This window comes from Python bivittatus, unplaced genomic scaffold (assembly GCF_059951505.1).
Source record: "Python bivittatus isolate LINGU-HERP-01145 unplaced genomic scaffold, Pbiv_v1 ctg000790_np1212, whole genome shotgun sequence".
Lineage (NCBI taxonomy): Eukaryota > Metazoa > Chordata > Lepidosauria > Squamata > Pythonidae > Python > Python bivittatus.
The window spans coordinates 2,158,100-2,181,585 of NW_028277110.1; the positions used below are offsets into that span (position 1 = coordinate 2,158,100).

General features: G+C 41.8%; 1 protein-coding gene across 3 annotated transcripts in view; it reads right to left on the bottom strand.

Moving 5' to 3' along the window:
* The window catches only part of COL4A6 (collagen type IV alpha 6 chain), a 165,146-nt gene that overhangs the window by 24,616 nt on the left and 117,044 nt on the right, over positions 1 to 23,486 (bottom strand). For 2 of the 3 annotated variants that reach the window (XM_088129182.1, XM_025166593.2), the window contains 15 exons: positions 22,482 to 22,541; positions 20,267 to 20,311; positions 17,383 to 17,436; positions 16,847 to 16,916; positions 15,694 to 15,804; positions 14,732 to 14,881; positions 14,464 to 14,568; positions 12,854 to 13,011; positions 10,755 to 10,934; positions 9,866 to 10,049; positions 8,882 to 8,935; positions 6,943 to 7,014; positions 6,669 to 6,776; positions 5,441 to 5,662; positions 4,025 to 4,186 (listed from right to left, as the gene is read on the bottom strand). In XM_088129182.1, the coding sequence (XP_087985308.1) occupies positions 4,025 to 4,186; positions 5,441 to 5,662; positions 6,669 to 6,776; positions 6,943 to 7,014; positions 8,882 to 8,935; positions 9,866 to 10,049; positions 10,755 to 10,934; positions 12,854 to 13,011; positions 14,464 to 14,568; positions 14,732 to 14,881; positions 15,694 to 15,804; positions 16,847 to 16,916; positions 17,383 to 17,436; positions 20,267 to 20,311; positions 22,482 to 22,541 (1,735 nt within the window). The remainder of the gene's footprint in view (positions 1 to 4,024; positions 4,187 to 5,440; positions 5,663 to 6,668; positions 6,777 to 6,942; positions 7,015 to 8,881; positions 8,936 to 9,865; positions 10,050 to 10,754; positions 10,935 to 12,853; positions 13,012 to 14,463; positions 14,569 to 14,731; positions 14,882 to 15,693; positions 15,805 to 16,846; positions 16,917 to 17,382; positions 17,437 to 20,266; positions 20,312 to 22,481; positions 22,542 to 23,486) is intronic. The other variant, XM_088129180.1, reaches the window with a different exon arrangement.

The window sequence follows — 23,486 nt, forward strand, 5'->3', positions numbered from 1 at the left end:
AGAATCCACTTAATTATCTGCAATTAATACACTACAAATACCTTTGCTGATGACCCAGCCCAATGGGGTGGAATTAAGCTTCATCATGGTGAGTCTTAAAGGTCTGGGTAATTTTTTAGACAGGCAGCAACTAAAATGAGTAATGCTGGGATGCTAAAAAGGACTAACAAACTTTGCACAATCCTGACTACAACATCACTTAAAAGGCACAACTTCTTTTTCAGGAACAATATAAAATGTCTGCGGATGGAAGAAACAAGGGAAGATCTACAATCAAGCTGAAGTCCATGTTGATTGACTGATTATTTGCCATTGAATCGGTGTTGACTCTTTGCGGTCATACAGACAGACCTTCTCCAGGATGAGAAGTCCAAGTGCGGCATTCCTCAAACACAAATCCCTTTCCAAAAAGCTGAGGGCCATGGTTCTTGCAGGATTGAAATAAGGGGTATCACAGTCAGTGCAAGGTTTGTAGCGAAACAGGCTAGGCAGCTGTTAGTCCAAGAGTTTTTAGGCTACAAAGCATTTGCTCTCACCTTTGCAGCCTATGTGGAGAACCCCCAAAACCAAAACAGTGTGACATCAGAAATGGAGAGATGATGGCAAATGGAACAGAAACATGGTGAGGAAAAACAGACAAAAACATGTGAACCAGGAAGAAAGCACAAGGCTGAGAATGAAGTTAATGACTTGGAAAACAATGGACCTCTCTCTCTCTACATATTGCTTAAGTCAAATGGAGGGATGGGGTACCCGGGGGAAGGCAGGTAGAAATGTGAAAATTGGAGTGGGGGTGATGGAAATATTTGAGTGAGGGAAAGACTATTTTTCTCTAGGATTTCCTTGAACGTTTTTTATTCCCCCAGATTTTGTCTTCTTTCCTTTCCATCCCAGAACTTCATATTTGCATATGAAGGTACTATTTCTGCTGTAGCATTAAGGCCAGAGAAGACCACCTCCCTCCACCTTAATTGGCAGCTCAGTTATTCAGGGTGTAATCAGGGATGGATTCTCCTCTAGGTAAAGGGTCCATGCATGGTCAAGTGGAAATATCTCAAATCAGTGGCAGTGTATATATTGTACACTGCAAACAGAAGAAAACCAGCTGCTAGCACCTTCACTAAAAGGATCAGGATGGCAATGGGAGGACATATCAATCAATATTTTATTATGGTCACAGACCAGAACTACAAATAAAATGCATTAAAAATGAAATAAAACAAAACATGATAATATATTACAGTTTAGGGTGGGATCATCAGTGGGCAATCAAAGTCTGCCTAATTTTATAGACAGTGTAACAAAATTTAGCTACGTTCAAAGAAACTGAATCATACTGATCAGATAGCAAGAACTGTACATAAAAAAGATCAGAATTTCCCAGGTATTTTACCAAACAGGGAATTATAAAATGGGTCCATGAGTCCTTATAGAGGGTACAGTACAGCAGGACGTGAGCTGTAGTTTCAACAGCCCCTTGTCCACAGGGGCACAATCTCAGCCCATAGGGAATTTTTTTTGTATCGGCCCCCCAAAACTGCTGCAGGAAGAACACTGCAGCGTGCTGGAGTTAGTGCCCTTTGGAGTTTGGAGACACTTATGTAAGTATCTCGCTGGTTTATAAAAAAAGGCTTGACTGCTCAAAAAAAAATGTTCTTAGGTAGAGCAGACTGGTCCTGTTGGACTTCCAGGACATATCTTTGCTGAGATTACTGGGGGCCACTGCCCATCAACCCCAAGTTAGAAAGGCAAATTGAAGAGGGCCCAGGAGCTGCAGTTGGTGCAAAACGCAGCAAGTGTCAGTTTAGTGGCTAAATTTATTTATATTTATTTATTTATTAAATTTATCCCCGCCCATCTCCCCCTAATGAGACCACATAACTCCAGCCTTGTGGTGCTTTGGCTTCCTATATACTGAACTCAATTCAAGATGCTGACATTACTCTAGAGAGCCCTAAACCAGCCTTCCCAACCTGAATGCGTAGACTTCAAATCCTGACAAGCTCCACACTCTTTGCTGAGAACACAGAAGGCTGATGTTCTCATCTCAGGGTGGCACCATGCCTGGAGCAAATGGCCCTAGATGGCCCAGAGCCAAAAGACTATCTTCTTCAAAACTGGCCAACCACTGAGGAGGCCTGACTTAAGAGTGCTCCACTCTTTGTTGGGTTCACAATGAGGTGGCGAAGAGAAGGGGCCTCTCCAATTACAGAACTTTCCAATCTACCATATGTTTTTGAAATTACCACTGAAGACATGTTTGTTCGTGAAGGCCAGTGTTTCTCAACCTTATCAACTTTAAAATGTGTGGACTCAAACTCCCAGAATTCCCCAGGCCACAGGCCGGCTGGGGAATTCTGGACATTGAAGTCCACACATCTTAAAGTTGATGAGGTTGAGAAACACTGATGTAGGCATTTCCAAGATAACATCTGTTCCAGAACAAGAATGGCTTTGAATTATGCTTGTGATACAGCTAAACACTGTACTTGTACTGTTTTCATCCTTGTTCGATAATAGATTGGTTTATTGTGGAGCCATTGATTAAACTCCATGCTGTTTCATCTATGGAAACTTGTGGCTGTCACAACCTATTGGCTTTGAGCAAAAACCATTTCTTCTAAAGCTGGTTTCAAAATGTCCACAGATTTAAAAATGTTTTGTAACTGCAATCCATCCAAGAGGCTGTTGAGAAATTAAGAAAACTGGGCTCTCTCGTTGCTCAGACAGATCACAGGATGGCAGTGCACTTAGAAACTATGAATGAGAATAGATGGATGGGGACACAAATCTTCCATTGTTTAGTCATTCCTGAAATTAATGCATGAATATGGATCATGAAAGTTAGTCATGAATGATATGATCATAAAATGAAAAGACTCATTTTAGACAGTTCTGTTATCTTCAGTTAAGATGTCGATACAATAATATATCTATCTGATGCAGATTGGACAACTGTAGATTCCACAGCCAATATTAGAAACAACTGCAAACTAGCAGAGGCTTTAAACCAGGGTTTGGTTGGCCAGGTGGCATAGGTAGAATCTGGACAACTATGTGTGCTCTCACAAAATGGTGACTATGGAAACAGCTTGCTTCTAGACCAAAAAACTGCCCAGGTGTGGGTAGCCAGTCCCAAAAGACCCATTTTCAGAAGCCAAACTAAGATTGCACCTCATTCTCCTGCTAAACTTCTATCATCTCAATTTCCATTTTTCTTTTTTTCCTGGTTGGAAAGGAAAAAGGGCCATTTATGAAAAACTGGGTGGTAGCTGCTTGATGGCTTATTTAAAAAAAACAAAAAACTTGCTTACTTAGTTATTTGGTCACTCATTTCTTATTGCATTTATACCCAGCTCATCTTCAAAAAGGAGGGGTAAAGAAAAGTCTCCCTTAATTTTATCTTGCAGCTGTAAGAGAACTCGCTAAGGTTGAGAAAAGGCTATTTTAAAACATTGCTAATGAAGAGCAAATGGATGTTCCAGCGTCAAGCTTATCTAGGAAGAGAGCAGTTAGCCCATTCATTTGACATTCTGGGGAAAAGAAGTTCAAACCATCCAGAGACCTGCCTTAAGAAATTCACTTATAAATGAGGACAGTTTTGTGCATTCAATTTCCAAGATTTTCTACCCTTAACCCCTTATTTCTTGACATTAGACCTGATTAACGAGACTCCATGTGAATCTTGGTTCCTGGTTGTGCTCTTTTGTTGGGACCTTGACATAAGGCTTTTATGGCATCCAGAGACATTCTTGGACATTAATGTAATCCTTTGCACTGTGCCAGCTTCCCATCTATTATTCTTTTCAGTGAAGCCACATCCAATGGCCTATCCCTGCTTCAGTGTATTTTGGCTGGCAGCACCTCTCATCTCCAGGTCTCTGGAATCTCCTGAATAAGTTTAGAAGCCCGAACACCTTGGTATCTCTCAAGGGTATCTCTCAACTGGCCAAGCTGCAGGAAGGTTCTATGGAGGGGATGTCTGAAGGCCATGCACCTTCATCCAGGATGAAACAATCCGTACCTGGTGATCCTGGAAAGCCGACTGTTCCCATCGGACCTGGTTTTCCTTTGATGCCAAATGGACCTCCGGGTCCTGGCGGTCCTTGCAGTCCATCAAAGCCTGGAAGACCTGGTTCCCCACGTCCTCCTTTTCTACCTGGCAGACCAGACCTTCCATCCAAACCTGAAAACCAAAAAAGATCTGACTCCCATTTTTTCCCCGTACATGGGTGCTCAACAAAACTCATGGGACTCATGCTGACATGCCAAACCTGAGGCCCTAGGCTTTTTGAAGTTTCCAACCTCTGGAATCCTCAAAAAGCAAAGATCTATGTAATTTTGAAAGCGATGCAAGGAGGCACTTATTACGTACACAGCTGGAGAGAAATCCTATTTATGATATTTAATTTAATTATATTTAAATGTAAATGAATCTAAAGTCAATGCAGGTTTTGTCCAGCCCCATCAGGGTGAATGTGGACCTGATTTGACACTCAAGGGCCAAAAATGGCTCTCCCCTTGGAAAAAGCTGTGCACCCCTGTGTTAAATATGCAGCTATTTCAAACCATAAGTAGATTCATGGCAATGACGGGTATGACTTGATCTCAGCACAGCTCCTGATTAGTAGACTCCATCTCAAGTTTAAGAGGGCACCTCCAAGATGTCTACACTGATGTAAAGACAGAAAGTAATTTCATTTTAGTCTTATCTCATTAACTATAAGGGCGAGGAATTGCTGGTTTTCTTTTGAAAACAGATGTCAGTTCTCATTTCCATTGAATTAGCTTGTCCCCAGAAGACATCTGCAACCTTCTGGCTATAAATCTAAATACTTAAATAAATGTATGGAAAATTGTATACATTAGCTTTGAAGTGAAATGAGGCAGTGCTTGCTTTTTTCTGGAAAGTATAAGATGCTTTATTTAATCATTCAATTAAAGTCAAACAAGTTAGCATAGGCATGACAATAGTTGGCTGATTTTGCTTGCTTATGTTTTGTTGAAATATTTGTTTTAGGGGAGAGAAAAACATATTCCAGGAATTGCAAAAAATGACAACTTCTACCCCAACATTCTACCTGCAAGAGATGATTTTCCATTTGTGGTTTTTATCTTTTGTGGGGTATGTGAACCCAGCCACTGTGGCTTGTAAACCAGATGGATGATTCTATAATAATGAATGAGACCACTATGGATTGTTCCACAAAAACAAGCCACCAATGTCTCCTTAGAGACATCAAAAAGCTAGATCTCAATATTCTCTCCAATAGATTTCTTGAACCATTTAGCCCATGTCCATGTTTCTATCTTCCCTCTTTGACCTCAAGCTAATATACATGGGAGAGTTTCCCATCCAAAAACAAACCACAAGCAGACCTGTTTAATTTCAGTAATGTTTCTGTGTCCTTAAACAAATAAGAGATGTCTTAGAACTCACCTTCTGATCCAGGAAGGCCAAAATCTCCAGGAAAACCTTTATCTCCTGGTAAGCCAGGTAGCCCAGGTTCCCCTTGGGATCCTCGTTCAGCTCCAAACACGTCACCTGGTGATCCCTTTGGGCCAGGCAAACCAGGACAGCCTTCAGTGCCAGGCAACCCATCTGCCCCGTCAACCCCTTGTAGCCCTTTTGGGCCTGGATCTCCACGAGGACCAGGAAAACCTTTCAAGAAAAGGAAGGCATGGTTTATTTTTAAAGTAACATTTACAGCAACAGTCTCCGTGTTCCATAAGCTGCACGTGGAATTATGAGCCGGGTCCAAATGGATCCAGGGTGGTTATGATTTCCAGCAAAATCTGAACTGCAATAAATCCAGTTGAGTTTCACAATGAGAGCAAACGTTGTTCCATTCATACTTGATGTGCAGAGAATGGTGTTGCAGTTGTGCTAGCAAACCACCATCATGTCTGTAACACAAAATAAATGTCCACAGGCTCGTGGAGACACCATGGTTTGCCGGTGCATTAAAAAAAACCTTTAGAAGTCCTGTAAAAGCAACTCAGTGGAGACTGAGCATATTCAGTGGCCATCTATGTCAGCCTTGCAAGGTAGTCCAGACAAGAAGCAAGCCCAGAAGTACTCACTCTATCTTTATTCTAAGATTACATTAACAGAATCGTGCAGGACTGAAAATATCTCTCTCCCCCCTTGCCTTTACATTCCAAAAAACCAGGGAGGTTCCCTTCTGAGATGTTTGCTACCCACATTCCTTCTGCAGGCTAAGCTGCCTCTTATCTGACCACTGCTTACTCTGCAGTTCTTTTTCCTGTCTCCCAAGGTCATTCCGACATCCCATTACAATCTAGGGCAAGCCAACTGTAAGGGACAGGAAGATGGAATGGACACCACCCAAAAAGGCAAAGCTGCTGATTGAAACACTGAACAGAAGCACCCCAGGCTCCATGTCTTGTTGAGTTTCCAATTGTCAATCATAAGGGATATCCATTAAGGGAAAGTATATGGGGTTTTGCTCATCTATTTCTGTGCTCCATTCCCTATACTCACTGGTGGGAATGGCAAATGCTGGAATCTGTTGGTGGAATAGTTAGATTAAAAAACTTATTTCAGTTAAGTTGATTCCTGGTGACTTCATGGATACATCCATATAGGGGTTTTGGCCATATTATGGAAATGTCTTCTGGAATTTTCCCTCTTTTCTGGTTCTTACCTGGCATTCCTGGGAGTCCAGCCAATCCAGGTGTACCCAGTTCTCCTTTTAAGCCATATAAACCTGGCTGCCCTGGAAAACCAGGGAATCCTTTGCTACCCCTGGGACCTGAAGTTAGAGGAGAAAATCAGTTTGGGAAGAAACATACATGTGTCCTTCCTAGCCTCCTAGAAAAAACTGTAATGATGCTATGACTCCCCTAGATACTTTCTGCATGGAAGCATTCCAGCTAGTATGGTCAATCTAGCTAGGGTCAATGTCCAATGCTACCTACCTGGAAATCCTGAAGGTCCAGGGAGTCCAGGTGGACCAACAATTCCGGGGATTATGCAGGGCAAAGTTGTTCCTAGAGACAGGAAATGTGTTAAAAGGAATGTTTGTTCCTTTTTGGTTAAACAAAACTGATAAGAACTTTTTCCATGTCCCCTAGAAATGGGTGGCAATGCCAACATCTCAAGATCTACCAGAAAATAAAGTGGTCTCTTCTCAAATCCTGTTGTCACTTAGGGACAATTCCATATGGAATTTTGGTGCCGGTGATGAATCACTGCTGTGATTCCATGCCACTTGCAAGAAACAGACCTGTTTTTCTTTGCAGTCATCTGCAGTGTAGCCTGTTTCTCCCTGGGGAGAAAGCCATCAATCTCCATTTCTCAAATTTTTGCTTTTCTTTTGCCCCCATAGTTGCTAACCTGCTATAGTGCCCTAGCATCTTCACGCCTGGTTTTGAGGCAGTTTTGCAGCTAGCAAAAATTTAATGCTGCTAAAAAAAAACATGATTGATAGTTTATCGCAGTTGGTGACTGCAGTATGTTCTACATAGAGCAGGTTTTGGAGATGACCTGAAAGTTAAAACAGGTCCAGAATGTGGTGGCTAGGTTGCTGGAGGGTTCAACCTTCCCTTGTAGGATAGCACTGATTTTGAAAGCACTAGTTGGAGGCAGATTGACTTCCAAGGGGGACTGAGGATAACTTTAACATGGGCTATCTGCCCTGAAGACTCAAGGTTACATCTAGGTAGGGGACACCTTGCCTTCAAATATCACTTGCAGGAGAACAGTGGAGGGAGTACGTCTCGACCTCCTGCTTGTGAGCATTCCAGAGGCATCTAGTTGGCCACTGCAAGAAATAAAATCCAGTGGTGCTATTCTTGTAACAGAGCAGTGGTAGCCTCTGGTTGGCTCATCTTGAGTTTTCATAGTGGCTATGAGGACATTTGTGGGTAGTTGCTAGGCTGACAGGGAATGATTAAACTAGCAGTGGGGAAGTACCATTAGCTCTCATTAACATTAGCCAGGAACGATTGAGGCAAGGAGGACCTGATGCAAAGGAGCAAATGATCTGATGACCATTGAGCATCAGTCATGATTAAAGGATGTCCCTGTACCACGACCCAAGATCATTCCCCTGGATTTCTAATTATAAATATATTTGGTTTCAATTTCTCTGAACTATTTCATTTTCACATTCCCAAAACTAATCTGTACTGTAATGCTATTGCAGGCAGAGAATGGAACTGTCCAAATTTTCATGGCATGAGTGGGGAAAGGAAAGGGCTTTGAAGGCACTGTGGCTCCAGGTTTGCCCACCCTGACTCAAGATTTGCAAAACACTTTATTTACTGATATAAAATCAAAAGGCAAGTAGCAGTGGGGCTTTCTAAGCCCTTCCCTCCCTTCCTCAAATTATCCTTCCCTCCCTCCTTGCATTATTAAGCTCCAGTGAAACAGCAACTCATACATCCCCCCAAATGAGCACCAGTCAAATGAATGCAAATGTGGGTGTCAATTCAATCCTCTGCCAAGGTTTGCTAAGTGATACAAATCTCAACCCATGAAATGGGGCAGTGGGGTGTCCTCTTGGCTGCCACAGCACCAATGGTTCAGGGGCCAAGCCCCCAATCTTCTATAGCCACTGACCAGCTTCATGCAATAAGCAAGATATAGGAACACACAGTCAGAAGGAAGCAGATGGCTAGCACTGCAGTGCACAACTTTGGGATGGGCAGGAAGAGGGGAAAAGCACTGGTAAGCAAGCTCCCTGTGAGTGGTGCCCCTCGCTACAGATGTCTTGGTCCATCGAGAAGGATCTGCCTCTCCACATTATGGAACAACATGCTTTCGGGTGTGTATGTGTGAGAGCGCGCCTCGTGTCATAACAGGAAGGAAGAGGGTGCACCCGTTCCTTTTGAACTCCCAGATCCTCGCTCTCACCTCCCTGAGCGTCTAAGTCTCCATTACCAACCTTCTCACCGCAGCAGCAATCACCTATACCAGTTAAGCAAAGGAGCACAAGTTAAAACAAAGCAGAGGGGAGAGGGGAGCAGAGAAAGAAAGAATAACCCATAAGACTACAAGAGGGTTGATTTGCATCCTGAGCCGCCGAGATTCACAGGTACGATATGCGGGGTTAATCCACCTAGATAGTTGTCATAAGAGCTAGAGGTTATAAAGCAATTAGAAGACAAGTCTGTATCACATTGAGAGACACTGCTTACAATGGGTGGGGTGAAAGGAAAACTGGGTTCCTCTGTGCATTTAGCGGGCCTATCTTTGCACGCTGCAAGATGAAGCACGTCCCTTGATGAAGGACCCAATCAATATGCATGGAGTAGATGAGCAAAGTAAAGTTAAACCCGCAATAGCAGAAAAGATGCGCTGCCTTTGTTATCATTATTGGGGGAAACCTTGCATGAAAAACAAGGAATCAGCCTGGTTATTGGTCTTTGTTTTCTGGGCTGAGGCAAGGTGGATCCCAAGCAGAATATTTAGACTGAATCCCACAGGGAAGAATTTATGTTGTCATCATCATCATCATCATCACCACCACCATCATCATTCATCATCATAGCAATCCAAGTGGTTTGTCTAGGAAAACCTAGCCTCTAAGATCTTTCTTTATGTCTGTAAGCCACCTCAAGCTCTCTGAGAAGGGGATCGAAATTGCATGTAGATCCTCTTCTCAGAGAGCTTGAGGTGGCTTACTTAGGGATGGGGTGTGTCCTCTAATTTTATCCCCACAACAACCCTGTGAAATAGGTTGGGCTGAGAATGAGTGGCCCAAAGGCATCCAATGAGCCTCAGGTTCTAGTGGGGACCTGAACTTGGATCTCTCAGTCCAAATCTAATAATTTAAATGGTCCACTATCCTGGCTGTTGTGACCAATCCAAAATCAGTTTAATCCCCATGTAACTTACCTGGCAGCCCTGGAGGGCCAGGTTGTCCTGGATAGCCACTGATCCCTGGGTCACCTGTAGGTCCATAACGTCCACTTGGCCCCGGAAAACCAATGCCAGGTAGGCCAATTTCACCACGCTTCCCCTGTGGGCCAGGTGATCCAGGGAAACCTCTGTCCCCCGGGAAGCCGAATCCATCATCACCCTAATGCATACAGACACCAAAACAAGACTAGGCAAAAGGAAGAAAATCCCCATATCAAGAAAGATGATTAGCGAAGTCATCAAGATTCATACTTCTTGGTTTGGAAGCAAAGGTCTTGAGGACTGATAAAGCCCATCTCTAAGGAAGATGAACCTGCACCTCTAGTCTGGAGTTTGGTCTGAACTGGAAAAGAAACCACCTCTTTTATCCAGTCCAGGCAGTCTCCAAGCCCTCGTTCTCTAAAGATATGGCAGACCCCTGTTCCTGCAGTTGTCCTTGGGAAAATGATGTTTCCCAAGTCTACTTGCTTCCTGGTATGGTGCTGTAAGAAGCATCCAGGTAAGTGGGTGGGGGAGAATCAGTTATAGGGGATGAAAAGCTCTTATACAATAGCAGTGGGGGTGGAGAGGGTTCGTCATCGTATCTTCACCTAGGAATACCACTACATCTAATCTAAAGGTCAGCCCTTTGACATAGGGAGAAGAGAGTTTGCAAACCCTGAGAACTTCTTTTGTCAAGGACTTGATGAGTTGTACATGGTGACCCACATAATCAAAGGAAGGCAGTCTGGTCTCACAATCCCTAGCCAGGAAGACTATGCTGGCTAGGAATTTGGAGTGATGAAGCTCAGCGTCTCTGGTTGCCAATTTGGGGAGATACAGGCATACATTTTACTGTGAGGGGCTCCAAGATGGACAAACGTACCGGAGGACCATGTTGACCTGAGACACCTGGCACACCATCCCTACCAGGAATTCCAGGTTGCCCTGAAGGACCCCTGAGTCCCACATTCCCTGGATCTCCTCGAGGTCCTTTGCCTGAGGCTAAAGATGGTTCCCCTTTTTGTCCCTTAATGCCTGGAAGACCAGGTTGACCTAGGAAACCCTGGAAGACAAACAGAGAGAGTTAACCAATAACAGATGATGTACTCATTAACCACGGAAGTGCCTTATCTCCAATTGTTTCTGCCCATTCCACAAGATCCGGCAGTTTCATTAACAGTGTCATTGGATGGGGCCCAACAGACAGGCCTTCTCTGTGGAATAGGCCCTCCCCCCAAGATTAGGATGGCCCCAACCCTGCCATCCTTTCATATGACATTGAAAACTAGGTTTTTCTCTCAGACATCGGGGCAGGGTGCTAGGTTAGCCCATCTTTAGGATTTATTGTCTGGATGAGGTTGGTCTTGGAGATGCCCTACTTTTATTTTTATTGCTTTTGGTGCTTTTTTTATTGTGGTTTTAACCCAATTTCTTAAAACTAAAATCCTGATAGGCATTTTAGAGAAAACTTAAAAACAGGAAAAGAAGAGGAACCAAAGAAGGGGATAAAAGGGTAGGAAACAAATGAATAAACAAGGAATTTACGAATATCATAGAAATGATAATTTTCTAGTATATCTTTAACGAATTGTGAATAAATGGATATATTATTTTAAAAGCCTGAAAATCGTTATCAAGCTTTAAGCAGAGCTAAATATCAAGATCCAGGGTCAGCACAATATGAGTCAGAGAATGCAATTATGAACCACAACAAATTCTGTCCATACTTGTCTGTTCCATTTTAAGAAGTTCTGTAAAACAGACTTCATGCCGAGAGAAACCCACATTTTCATGCAGTACAAATCCATGTACTGAATTGTATTCTAGGAATGGTCTCCTATTTGAATTAAATTCTGCCCCAAATTTACTTTTAAGATACCAAGTTCTAGACAAACGTATATATTCGACACATTGAGACATACATACACTCACAATTTGGTCACCTTCTCTTTAAAAAGCATATAGTATCCTTTCAGCATTTCTCATGTACAAAGTTAATTCAGTATACTTTGTGGGAATATATCGTTTAGTAAAGTTTAATAAAAAACATCACAGGTTAAAAGGGGAATTCAGCTTTTAAGATTTCTTTCATTCTAGTATGAATTGATTTCCTACACTGCTGGGCCTCCAGATATGAAAAAAGAATCTGATCTTTACATTTCCAGAAATGTTTAGAACATGAACTATCAATTTTAGCAATCAAGACTGGAGTAATATATCAACTAGAAAACATCTTATACTAATTTTCTCTAAGTATAATGTTTGTGTAAATGTAATATTCTTCCACTAAAATTCCCAACAGCAAAAGAGAGAGAATAACTGCCCTTCCTTCATCTCACTCACTGCACCATCACCTCTGTAAGCAGCCTATTTTAGGAATGTAAGAAACTGATTTATCTGAAGTCAGAACTCCATAAATTTCAATGCTGCCTAAACTGACCAGGACAGGAGTTTTCCTAACTATATTTGGAAACGCTCAGGATTGAAATAGGCACCTTCAGCATACAAAGATGTTCTTCAGATCTTCTGCACCAACTGTCTTGAAAAGAAACATGGTATTTAAGATATCCTTTGGTATCAGGGAGGAGGAGAAGACCTCCCTTGGCTCACTTTGACCCAACACAGATATGCTTTAAGCTTGCTATTTGCACATAGCAGAAGAGGAGAGAAAACTGGGGCAGGATTAAAAAGTGGAAGTGCAATTCTTTATTTCAGGAACATATACTGGGACTTTGTTAGAGGTGGCTGGGGAGATGAACAGTTGTCTAGTAGTCTCCCAGCAAAACATTACCCTGGCCTGATCTTCTTTGGAGATAAAGGAAAGTCAGCTAGGTATGGCCACCTACCATAAACAGCCTTCTAAAGATGAATTTCATTCTTCCCATCAAACAAAAAGTTTTCATTGCCTTCTCTGTGTTCAGTTTATCTAACTAGTTCTGACATTGTTCCCTATCAGACAAGAGAAATTCATTCCTTACTTACCGGTGGCCCAGGAGGACCTACTATACCATCTCCTGGCTCCCCCAAGGATCCCTTTGGTCCAACATCACCTCGTCTTCCAGGCTGACCGGGGCTGCCTGTGTCCCCTCGCAAGCCAGTTCTTGTGATTCCTCCGTCACAGGCACAGTCACCACCATCCCCTGGGAAAACAATCATTCATTTCAGACATGTATCTAAACCATGGTTTGCCTCACCACAGTTGAGATCTCAAACCATGGTTGTGGCTCACAATTCAGAACTATTTGTTTTCTTCTGTTTTTCTATCTGCTCAGCATTTTGGTTTTGAAGATGTGATCCACACTGGTGCCCCTTATGGAGGAACAGTAGTGGGTTCCTTCCAAGAAGCACAGTGCAAGATCTGCTGATTGTGAATTTAAAACAACCAACAGAACAACGCTTTTTAAAAAAAAGATCCAATTTCTATTTGCGAATGTGCATAGGTTCAAACCATAGTTCCTACATTTCTGTGTTTTAGTTGTTTCTGTTTGTTTGTGTTTTAAAGCAATCAATCCTTTCCTGGCCCATGATCCCCTGGAGGAAGAAGATATATATTTAATATAATTAATTAATTCGATTTTACAGTCAAAGACCAAAAGAAAGATACTAGAAAATAGAAAACCCAAGGTAAATTACTGATAACTATAGACAGATGTGAAGTCATAAAGGTTATCAAAGTTACCAACATTTCTAAACAATCACATTATTGAGAAGTTGTTCAATTCTCTCCTATCCCCTCTTTGACATTTTTACAGTTCTCTAGTCAGTTTTACAACCAATGTTATCAGGGAAAGAAACGAGAAAAAGAATCTGATCTGCTCAGTTTCATCATTTCTTCCAGGTAGTTATACAATGCTGGTTGGAAAGTCCTAGCTTGTTTTTGTATACTAGTGTATACTTCTTTTTTAAACCCACAAATACACCCACAAGTAAATCCACAAATAAAACTGAATAACAGAAACTGGAGGTTGTTTTAAACACAAAAAGCAGAATCGGGAGAACATAGGACAGCAAGTCTCTTCTGTAGCATGAGTGAGAATATTGTCATGCTAACGGGCTAAAGTGAAGAATACATTGCTTTTGCAGATTCACATTGTCCAGGTATGGCCATGCCCTTGTAACATATCCCTGACTCAGCATTATGTCCTATCTTGATTATAAATCAGTCCATCTTTGGTTTATGGGAGATGCCGAAAGAACGTATCCTAGTATTTGTTCATCTGGCTCACCAAAGTTAGTAGTCAGATCATTAGCCTGGCTCTTTCCTTCAAGTTCTAAATACGAGAGTGGTTAAAGTGTTGGACTAGGAGTGGAAAGATCCAGGTTTTAGTCCACTGATATAAGGCTAATAAAGAAATAGACACAGTCCTGTTTTCCTCAACAGAAGGCTTTTTGGGACATGTGGGTGTGGATCCTCCAAACCAAAGTGAAAACTGTGCCATTACTCAGGCCAAGGAGTAAAAACAAATGATGCACAAGTGGACTCATGTAAGATTTTGCTGTACATCTTACAGTCATCCTGTTCTGAAAAGACCATTATTCAGTGCTGGGAACATTGTGGGAAAACTCTGTCGGACAATGGGAGTTCTACTCACCTTTATATCCTTTTGCACCAAAGATTCCTGGAGGCCCTCTTGGTCCAGGGATACCTGGCAGCCCGGGTTCTCCATTAAAGATGGTACCTGCTGTGTGTATTGTATCTGTATTTTGAAAAAAAAGATTTTAAAAAGCCACAAGGATCTAGAAAACTGTATAGTCATGACACGCAGGATGATGAGTACTTCCTTACAGAAAAGGGCAAACAGACCAATTTCCATGCTCAGAATCACTGCAGGAAGAAGTTGTACCTGATAATGGACTTACGTGAAGCACCTGATAACCCTGGAACTCCCGGTAACCCTGGAGATCCATCTTTCCCAGGTGGGCCTGGGGGTCCCACTGTGGTCCTTCCTCGGTCTCCTCGGTCCCCTTTAAGTCCTGGCATCCCTGGGACTCCTGTTACACCTGGGGAACCTAAAGGAGGACTATGTCTCAGGAGTTATAATCTCAATTCATTTTTTCCCCCAATAATCTGTTTCTTCATTTTCCGACCTAACTGCTAAAAACAACAGAATCCAATTTCCTAGTTTTACACATCTTGGCCAGGTAAGCTAACACTTGGACTGGAAGAGCCACAGATGGTTATAGAAAACTGTTCTGCTAGCATTTGGGGATCAGGTTTTTGTCATGATGCCATCACTGCTTTCAAGGAGAGGAAATGGTATATCTTAGTGCAGGTTTCCCAGATGTGTCTTTTCTGACCCTTTGAGGTCCCATTGCGCCCAGCAAAGATTGCCAGTGCTGGTGAAGAAGGATAGGTCCTAACAGTAGCTGGAAGGGACTCAGTGAGGGAGGCTTTTTAATTTAACTTATGTAGATCCACAGATAAAACTGGACAAGGAATGATGGAAGGACAAGAGAAGTACAGCAGGGATGGTGGATGGATGGAGATGATTTCATTGATTCCTTCCAGAAATTAGGCAAAGGATGTCAGGTGGCCAAAACCTGCTCTAAATACCGGTAAACTATACAGTGCCCCCACTTCCCCCTTTTTTGCCCTAATATGTGAGGCATACTAGAAATTCCTCTAGGTCCTTCTTCCTTGTTTCATCGTATTATTCTCTTTGCTATTTTCTGTAACCTTTTTCCAGAAGCATGATGACCATGGCTTTCTAGTGGCATGTTCAACGCTTATCAGAAAACATATAAGATACTTTTTAGCCAGCTTTTTACATGAAGATATCTGTGGGAGTCTCTCTCTAGCCATGGATCCTTAACTAGGTTACCTGGAATGGTTGGAGGAAACCCTGGCTGGCCAGGAAATCCTGGTGAGCCAATAGGCCCCTCATCGCCTCTCAGTCCAGGGGTTCCTGGTGTGCCTGGTTCTCCAGGGGGACCTTGGGTTTAAAAGATGGAAATAACTTCAGAACTGCCCTTCCTTCATCTCACTCACTGCACCATCCCCTCTGCGAGCAGCCTACTTTCGGAATGTAAGAAACTGGTTTATCTGGAGTCAGAACTCCATAAAATTCAATGCTGCCTAAACTGACCAGCACAGGAGTCTTCCTAACTGTATCTGGAAATGCCCAGGATTGAAATAGGGACCTTTGGCATGTAAAGAAGATGTCCTTCAGCCCTTCTGGACCAAATCTCTTGGAAAGAAACACGGCATTTAAGATACCGTTTGGTATCAGGGAGGAGGAGGAAGACAAAGGAAAACAGCCTGTGATGGGTGAAACTCTCCTGGCTCATTTTGACCAAACACTCCAGCATGCTTTAATCTTGATTCCTGCACTAAACAGAAGCGTGGATGCAATTGTCTTAAGACTCCCTTCCAATTCTAGGATCCCATGGGTCATATTCCTGCGGTCTGTATATTCTGTGTTGATCAGATGATGGGAAAGGCCATAAGAGGAGAAGATGGGCTCCAGATTTGGTTCTTTTGCTCCAGAAGAATAGCAGAAGGGCCTATTTCACAGGATTTAATTTGGATTCCTGCATGGACTCAGGGGTTAGACTTTATGAACTTTATGGCTTCTTCCAACTCTAGTTTCTTCTGTTAAGGGTTCCCTCTTTTCTTAATCACACAATCCTGACCAGCAATAACAATTTCAACAACAGAGGATTGCACTGACCAACCAGATACAGCAATTTTGCATTTATGAATACTGTAGCGCTTCCTGCCAATTAGGGTTCCTCCAGATGCATTCCCATATCCTAGCAAAGACAGCCATTAAGTGCATCAGGAGGGGATTATGGAATCTGCAATGTGATCCATCTGGAAGGCACTGCTTGTGGTCTACTCTGATTTGAATGCCATGGGACCCTAGTACAGCAAGAGTGGTAAAATTAATCTAGCCTTCAACTAAGGGAGCAGTGTTTCATTCTTCTTATTGTATATATTAAAGAGGCAGTAAATTTGTAAGGAAAAGCATCCACCTGATATGATGGCACCTTCTGTGTCAACAATTATTGTTGGACCTGGTGGACCTACGTCACCAAATTCACCCTGAAAGCAAGGAACAGAAAAGAGCTTCACAGTTTACTCACAATAGCTTCTGCTTCATCCAGAGTGCAACTAGGGAAGTATGGCAAAAATGCAAATTGGGGTGGGTGGGTGAGATGGTTGAATGACTGAGTATGCCCAAAAATAAAATAAAAATCTCTGTAATGCACAAGACAAATCTGTCAGGGAGAAAACTTGGCCAGAACCTTTATCCTTAAAAAAAAAAACCACTAGTTTTTCAGCTATTTTGCATCAAGAAACGTCCCAGTAAATGAGCCTTTATTATACTGGAAGTGCCTTAGCATTTAGATCCATATTTCAATTTCCGCTTTCCAGGTCTATCTAAGGTGGACAAGTGGCAGATCAGGAAAGGACTGTCCAGTCACAGCTACCTTTGGACTGTTTTCCAATCTTGTCTAAATCTGAAATATTTGTGCTACCCGGTCAATTTTTCACATGGGGAGTTTACCTTTCCACCTGGAGATCCATCCCAACCAGGAAATCCTGATTCACCCTGAACGCCCTGAATAACAATGAAAGATGATTCAGAATAAGAAGAACAATGTGTTTTCCCCCCATTTTGTTCTGCACTTATTTATTTATTTAAAAACCATTTCTTCTGCACACTGCATAATAAATTTTAGCTGGGTGGTTTAGAAGTAAGCAAGCAAGCAAACTCTAATTGAAGACTCTGGACAGCTTCCGGTACACAGGAACCACTGCAAGTTTATAAATAATCAAATTAAATAATTATATAATCAGCCATTTAATGGAAAACCACTTAAAATTAAAAACCCCAATCAACCTAAAAATGACAGTGGTTCCCTACATTATCTTTACACTCCAAAGGCCCAGCAGAAGAGCTCAATTGTCTCAACTGCCTTCTGAAAGAGGGGACCATTCTGACCTGGGGTGAAGGTAGAGGAGCAAGCCGTTCCATAAGGTTATTCCTGCTACAGAGAAGGTTGGCTTCCTATTCAGGATCTTTATCTTGTACAAGAGGTTCTTGGAACAATTACACAAAGGGCACTTAATTAATTAAAGCACATTTTCCCAATGGGATGCTCTCCAGTGGCCCTGGGGCTGCAATTCCCAGATTCCTGAATTCCAGTTTAACTCGGCTAAACATGGATTAACTTCTCTTCTTGATGTTGCTGGCCTCCAATCTCCAACAGTCATAAGGAGAACAGATACTTTCAGGAATGACTGGAGCTTCCTTTTAGCAACAATCGGAGGTCTGCAGACTCTCCATACTGAGCTACGACAATTTCTAAAATTATTTTTAGAAATAGACACATGCAATTTGCCCCAGCATTATGTTCCTTCAGTTGGTCAGCATCTCTCCCTCCCCACCACGACTTCATCTAAGTCCATGTGTGCATTCATAAAACAGGTAGTCCTCATTACCTACTGTAATTGGACCAGCAACTCTGCTGCTAAGCAGTGTGGTCATTAAGTGGAACATCAAATGACTGCACTGACTTACGATGTCAGTTCTGGCTGCTGTTGTTAAGTGAATCATCGTAGGTCATTAACTGCCACATCACACGACCACAACTTGTGACCTCCTGCCGGCTTCCCCACTGACTTTGCTTGTAGGAAACTGGCTGTGAAGGTCACAAATGGCAATCACGTGACCGCAGGACATTGTGACCGTCATAAGTGCGTGCCTGTTGCCAAATGCCCAAATTGTGATCACATGACTGCGGGGACACTGCAATGGCCACAGCATTGAAGACTGGTCATAAGTCTCCTTTTTCATTGCCATTGTAACTTCGAACAGTTGCTGAATGAGTGGTCAGCAAGCGAAAACTACATGTATAAGACACCAATCTTCCTGCAATAATATGTATGATTGCATCAATATTTTTGTGCAATGTTTCACCAATACTCAAATACATTCCTGAATATGGATAAAGCATGGATAAAACAGTCTTGCTACAGCAGTACATACAATTACAGCCCCATTTCAGTGGGAGCAAATCCAAATATTAAAGTCCACAAATGTTCTTTCCTGGCCTGTCCCAGAAAATTGTAATCCTCATGTAAAAAAGGACGAACAGTTTGCAAAACCAATTTTTAAATAACATTGTGCCGCAAAGTATTTCTAGTGAGTTGGGAAAATAGCATTTCCTTCTTTTTAAGCACGTAAAAATTAAAGCAAAAAACAAACCACAGGAAGACGCTCAGAGAAGCACGGATCGGAAAGCCAAAACAGGAGCAGACATTGTAGAAGGAGAATCTATAGTAGTGGTTCTTAAATTGGGGTAAGTACCCCCATGGGGTATTTTGGGAACATCCTGGGGTGGTGGAGCAATTTGTATTTGGTTTTGAGTTGAGGATCCAGTTTAGGACCACCATTGTTGAGATGCTTGTATAAAACAACAGAGTGTTTTTTTGTGGGGGGGGGGGAATGACATTATTTGAGACTGGAAAAAGGGGTAATTGGGCCAAACAGTTTAAGAACCACTGGTCTATAATAGCCAAAGATTAGTAGCATCTTTTCCTTTAATTTCATTCATCATCATATTGTCAATGGTTCTGATCATTCTTCTTCAAATTCTCTGTACTACTGAGCTATCAACCTATCTGGACCTGGTGCTTTTCCTAATTTGTTTGTTTTCTGAACAGTTATAGGTATACTTAGTATTTGTCTATGTTGATCATTAAATTCTTTAATAACCGATTGTTCAATATATTTATTCATAGCAACAATATTAGTCTTGGAATATAATTCTTTTAAAAATGCTGCCAATTCTCCTACGATTTCCAGTCTTGAGTACAACAATTTAGATCCTTTCTTTATTGCTGATATTGTTTGCATTTCTTTCTTTTTTCTAAGCTGATAAGCTAATCATTTTCCTGCTTATTTGCCCATTCAAAATTTTCCCATTTAACAAATTTGATTTTCTTCTGTAATTCTTCTATTTCTAATAGACTGAATTGCTATTTAATTTCTTGCAATTCTTTCATCAATTGTTTGTTTGGGTTGGTTTTATGCTTTTGTAGCACCTTTTCCAACTGAACACGTTTTATTAAAAGGCATACATTCTCATGAGCTTTTTAAATAAAATGTGTTAATTGGAAACGGTGCTACTAGACCCTTTCTGATTTTCTAAAACCAGCAACAGAGAATCAGTGAATTAAAGGAAGGCTTGCAAATAATCTAGAGAGCCCATCTGTCTGCCCAAAGTCTTGAGAAAATAACCTCTCTTTTAAAGAGCTAGGGTCCAGAATACCCTGTATAACACTAGGCGTGTTGTTCCAAAATGTTCTGCAGGTCCCCACCAGAAAATACCCACTGTAGCATCAGCTGCCAGATGAATAAATATGTGTTTGAACACACAACATACCTTTCTGCCTCGGGTTCCATCAGACCCCTTCAATCCTGCATCTCCCTAAAACAAAAGAAAATAAAATGTGCTGATGAATATATGACTTAAAGTTGGAGCAATGAATGCTGCAGTTCCACTCCATTTCAGGTCTCCAATTTACACCTATAGGTTCCTCTTCTGGGCTCTGCCAGGGTCTAAGCCTCCCCTGTTTTTTTTAACTCAAATAATAATAATAATAATAATAATAATAATAATAATAATAATAATAATACAGCAAATAACAGCCATAGCCAAGAAAATCAGCAGATATGAAGCTTGAATTGCACACTATAGGCAGAATCTCCAATTTCAGTCGAATCAGAAATGTTTCTACCAATCCATCAATGGAGAGACTGCAATGAACCAGTCAACACCTGACAAAGAAGGAACAGTGCAGTTCTGGGCGCAGCTATGGGACAACCCAAAGAAATACAACAAGAATGCAGTTTGGATAAAGGAGGTGGATAAGAATAAAAAAGAAGCTGAAATGAAAGAACTTGTAATAATAACAGAAATGGTGGAGAAAAGGGCAAGGAAGATCAAGAATTGGTCAGCACCAGGTGAAGATGAACTGCATGGTTTTTGTTTGAAATATCTGACTGCTCTGCACCCACCCATTGCCAAGCAGTTTAACAACATACTGAAATTGAAGATTGGTTAATGTCTGGCAAAACCTTCCTGATAATGAAAGATCCAACAAAAAGGGCAGCACCAGGCAACTACAGGCCAATTCCCTGCTTGTCAGCAACTTTCAAATTGCTAATTGGCATGGTCCAGTTAGACGCAGCCCAACAGCATCTAGTTGAAAGCAAGCTCTTTCCCTCTGAGCAGAAAGGAAACTGCCCAAACAGCAGAGGGAAAAATGATCAGCTCCTAACTGACAAGATGATTTTGGAAAACTGCAAGAGAAGGAAGACCAACTTGAATGTAGCTTGGATTGATTACAAGAAGGTATTGGACTCCCTGCCACATAACTGGATATTCAAGGGCCTAGAAATAACAGGAGTCAGTAGAAACATCAGAAGCTTTGTGCAAAGATCAATGGCAAAATGAAAGACACAGTTGGTGGTCCATAGTGATAGCCTGGAAGAGGTTATATCAAGAGAGGAATCTTTCAAGGAGATTCACTATCACCGCTATTGCTTGTCATTGCATTGATTCCTCTGTCAACAATAGTGAACAAGTCAGGTATGGCTATCAAACATCAAAAACATCTGCCAGGCTATCCCACTTCCTTTATATGGACGATCTGAAGCTGTATGGAAAAACACTATCTGATATAGAATAGCTACTCAACACTGTGCAAAACATCTGGAACACCACTTGAAGACCATCAGCATTGACAAAATTGCCATTAGTCAATGGCAAATGGCAGTTTTACTTGGAACAGCTTACATCCTGCAATGATACTTTTAACACCATCAACATCTGCCTATCCCAGGTCCTTGGGAAGGACTCAATAGGTGGATAAAAATGCCAGATCTAGTCTAAACATCTGGGTCCCTATGTGACCAACCATAATAATGAATTGGGCAGCTGCAAAAGAAAATGCCAGCTTCTAGCATCATCTTTCCAAAATGCCTCCAAGAACCACTTAGAAATTAAACTGAAAGAAACTAAACAGAAGTTTCTTTCATATCTGTTGGACAAAGAATGATCTCCCCACCTTTTTTTTCCAGCATATTTACTTAAAAACACAGCTGACTGCTAGGATTAAAAAGCAAAGGTAAGACCCCAGGCCAGCCTCAGAAGTTGACAATATGGGTGCTTTCTAAGAGTGATGACTTGCCAGCCCTCTCAAATACCAATTGACACATGGGCATTTTCTTGCTGCTGATGCTCCCAGTTCAATCAGAGAGGTTTACTGAGCATGGACATTGCTCCTGTCACTCTGAGTTAGCTCACATATCAGCAGAGAGAGAGGCTTATCCAATGGAAGAACTTAACATCTGACTCATAGTCCATTAAACTGGGGCTGCCTTAGCCCATGAGCAAGTAGAAGAAGCTACATTACTTGAGATGGCCAGGTTGTAGCCGATGCCGTGAGATGGCCAGGTTGTAGCCGATGCCGTGAGATGGCCATTAACGGCCACTGACTTAAGACCCTTGAAATCTGGAGCTGCGCTTGCTAAATCCGAAGGGTATCGTCCTTACAGACATATTCCAAACAGCAAAATGTTGTGAAGCTTCTTACCCGGGGTCCTGGTAAGCCTGGGACACCTTTTTCTCCCTTTTCTCCAAAGCCCCATAAACCCTAAACAGCAAAGAAAAAAGCCAAAGATAAGATTGATGACGTCGTCTTCTTGCACACTTAACATTTTTCTACCAAACAGCTGGATGGTAGCTGAAAGAGTTCTCCTCTTTGCAGCCTGATGCTCAAAAGCACATCTCCACCTCTATATTTCTTCCAGAACGCAAGGGAGGCACAAAGAAATAAATGAGTCAGCAGAAACAATGTTTGGGAAGAAAGGGCTGGACTGAGATAAAAATTATTGTGCAAAATAATGAACAGGAGTATCAGATGTGTGCATATATAGCATTTTCTGAATCAACTAAAACATTTGAGTCCAATCGACCCAATTCAGCAGTTCAACTGAAGGATCCAAATCAACTCAAACTTATTTTCCCAATCCATTCAAACTGTTGGACCAGACTAGGTTGATTATCAGAACCAGACGACATGCATTGGAGTCTACATGATTTACGCAGGTCACTTATGATGCAACAAGCTGAAACCACCTGGAGCAGCATTAACCAGGTTGTAGTGGATGATGTTCAGGTTAGGGGCAGGCAAAATTGCCATTCTGCAAAGGGGTGGAGCATCCAATATTCTGCAGTGGTGAATGAGATACTTTTTAGAAGCCCACAAGGTGGACCTATTGGTCTAGAATTAATTGCCTTTTCTCAACACGCTTCCCAGCAATGGATATCAAGCAGTTTATTGCCTCCATACTATGGAGGTTTTAAGTAACTGTCATGACCACTGCAAGGCTTAACCTCTGTTGATATTACTGATCCCCTTTTCAAACTGCCTGAACTCTGGCCGTCATAACATCTCATAGTTCCATGTTCCACAAGTCAATGCACTGTCTGCAATGTGATGTAAATACAGAATTTAGTATTAGTTAATTTTACAGAATTGTTATCAGCTCATTTTAATATGGATATTTATATTTTTATTGTTTTTACTGTTTTGGAT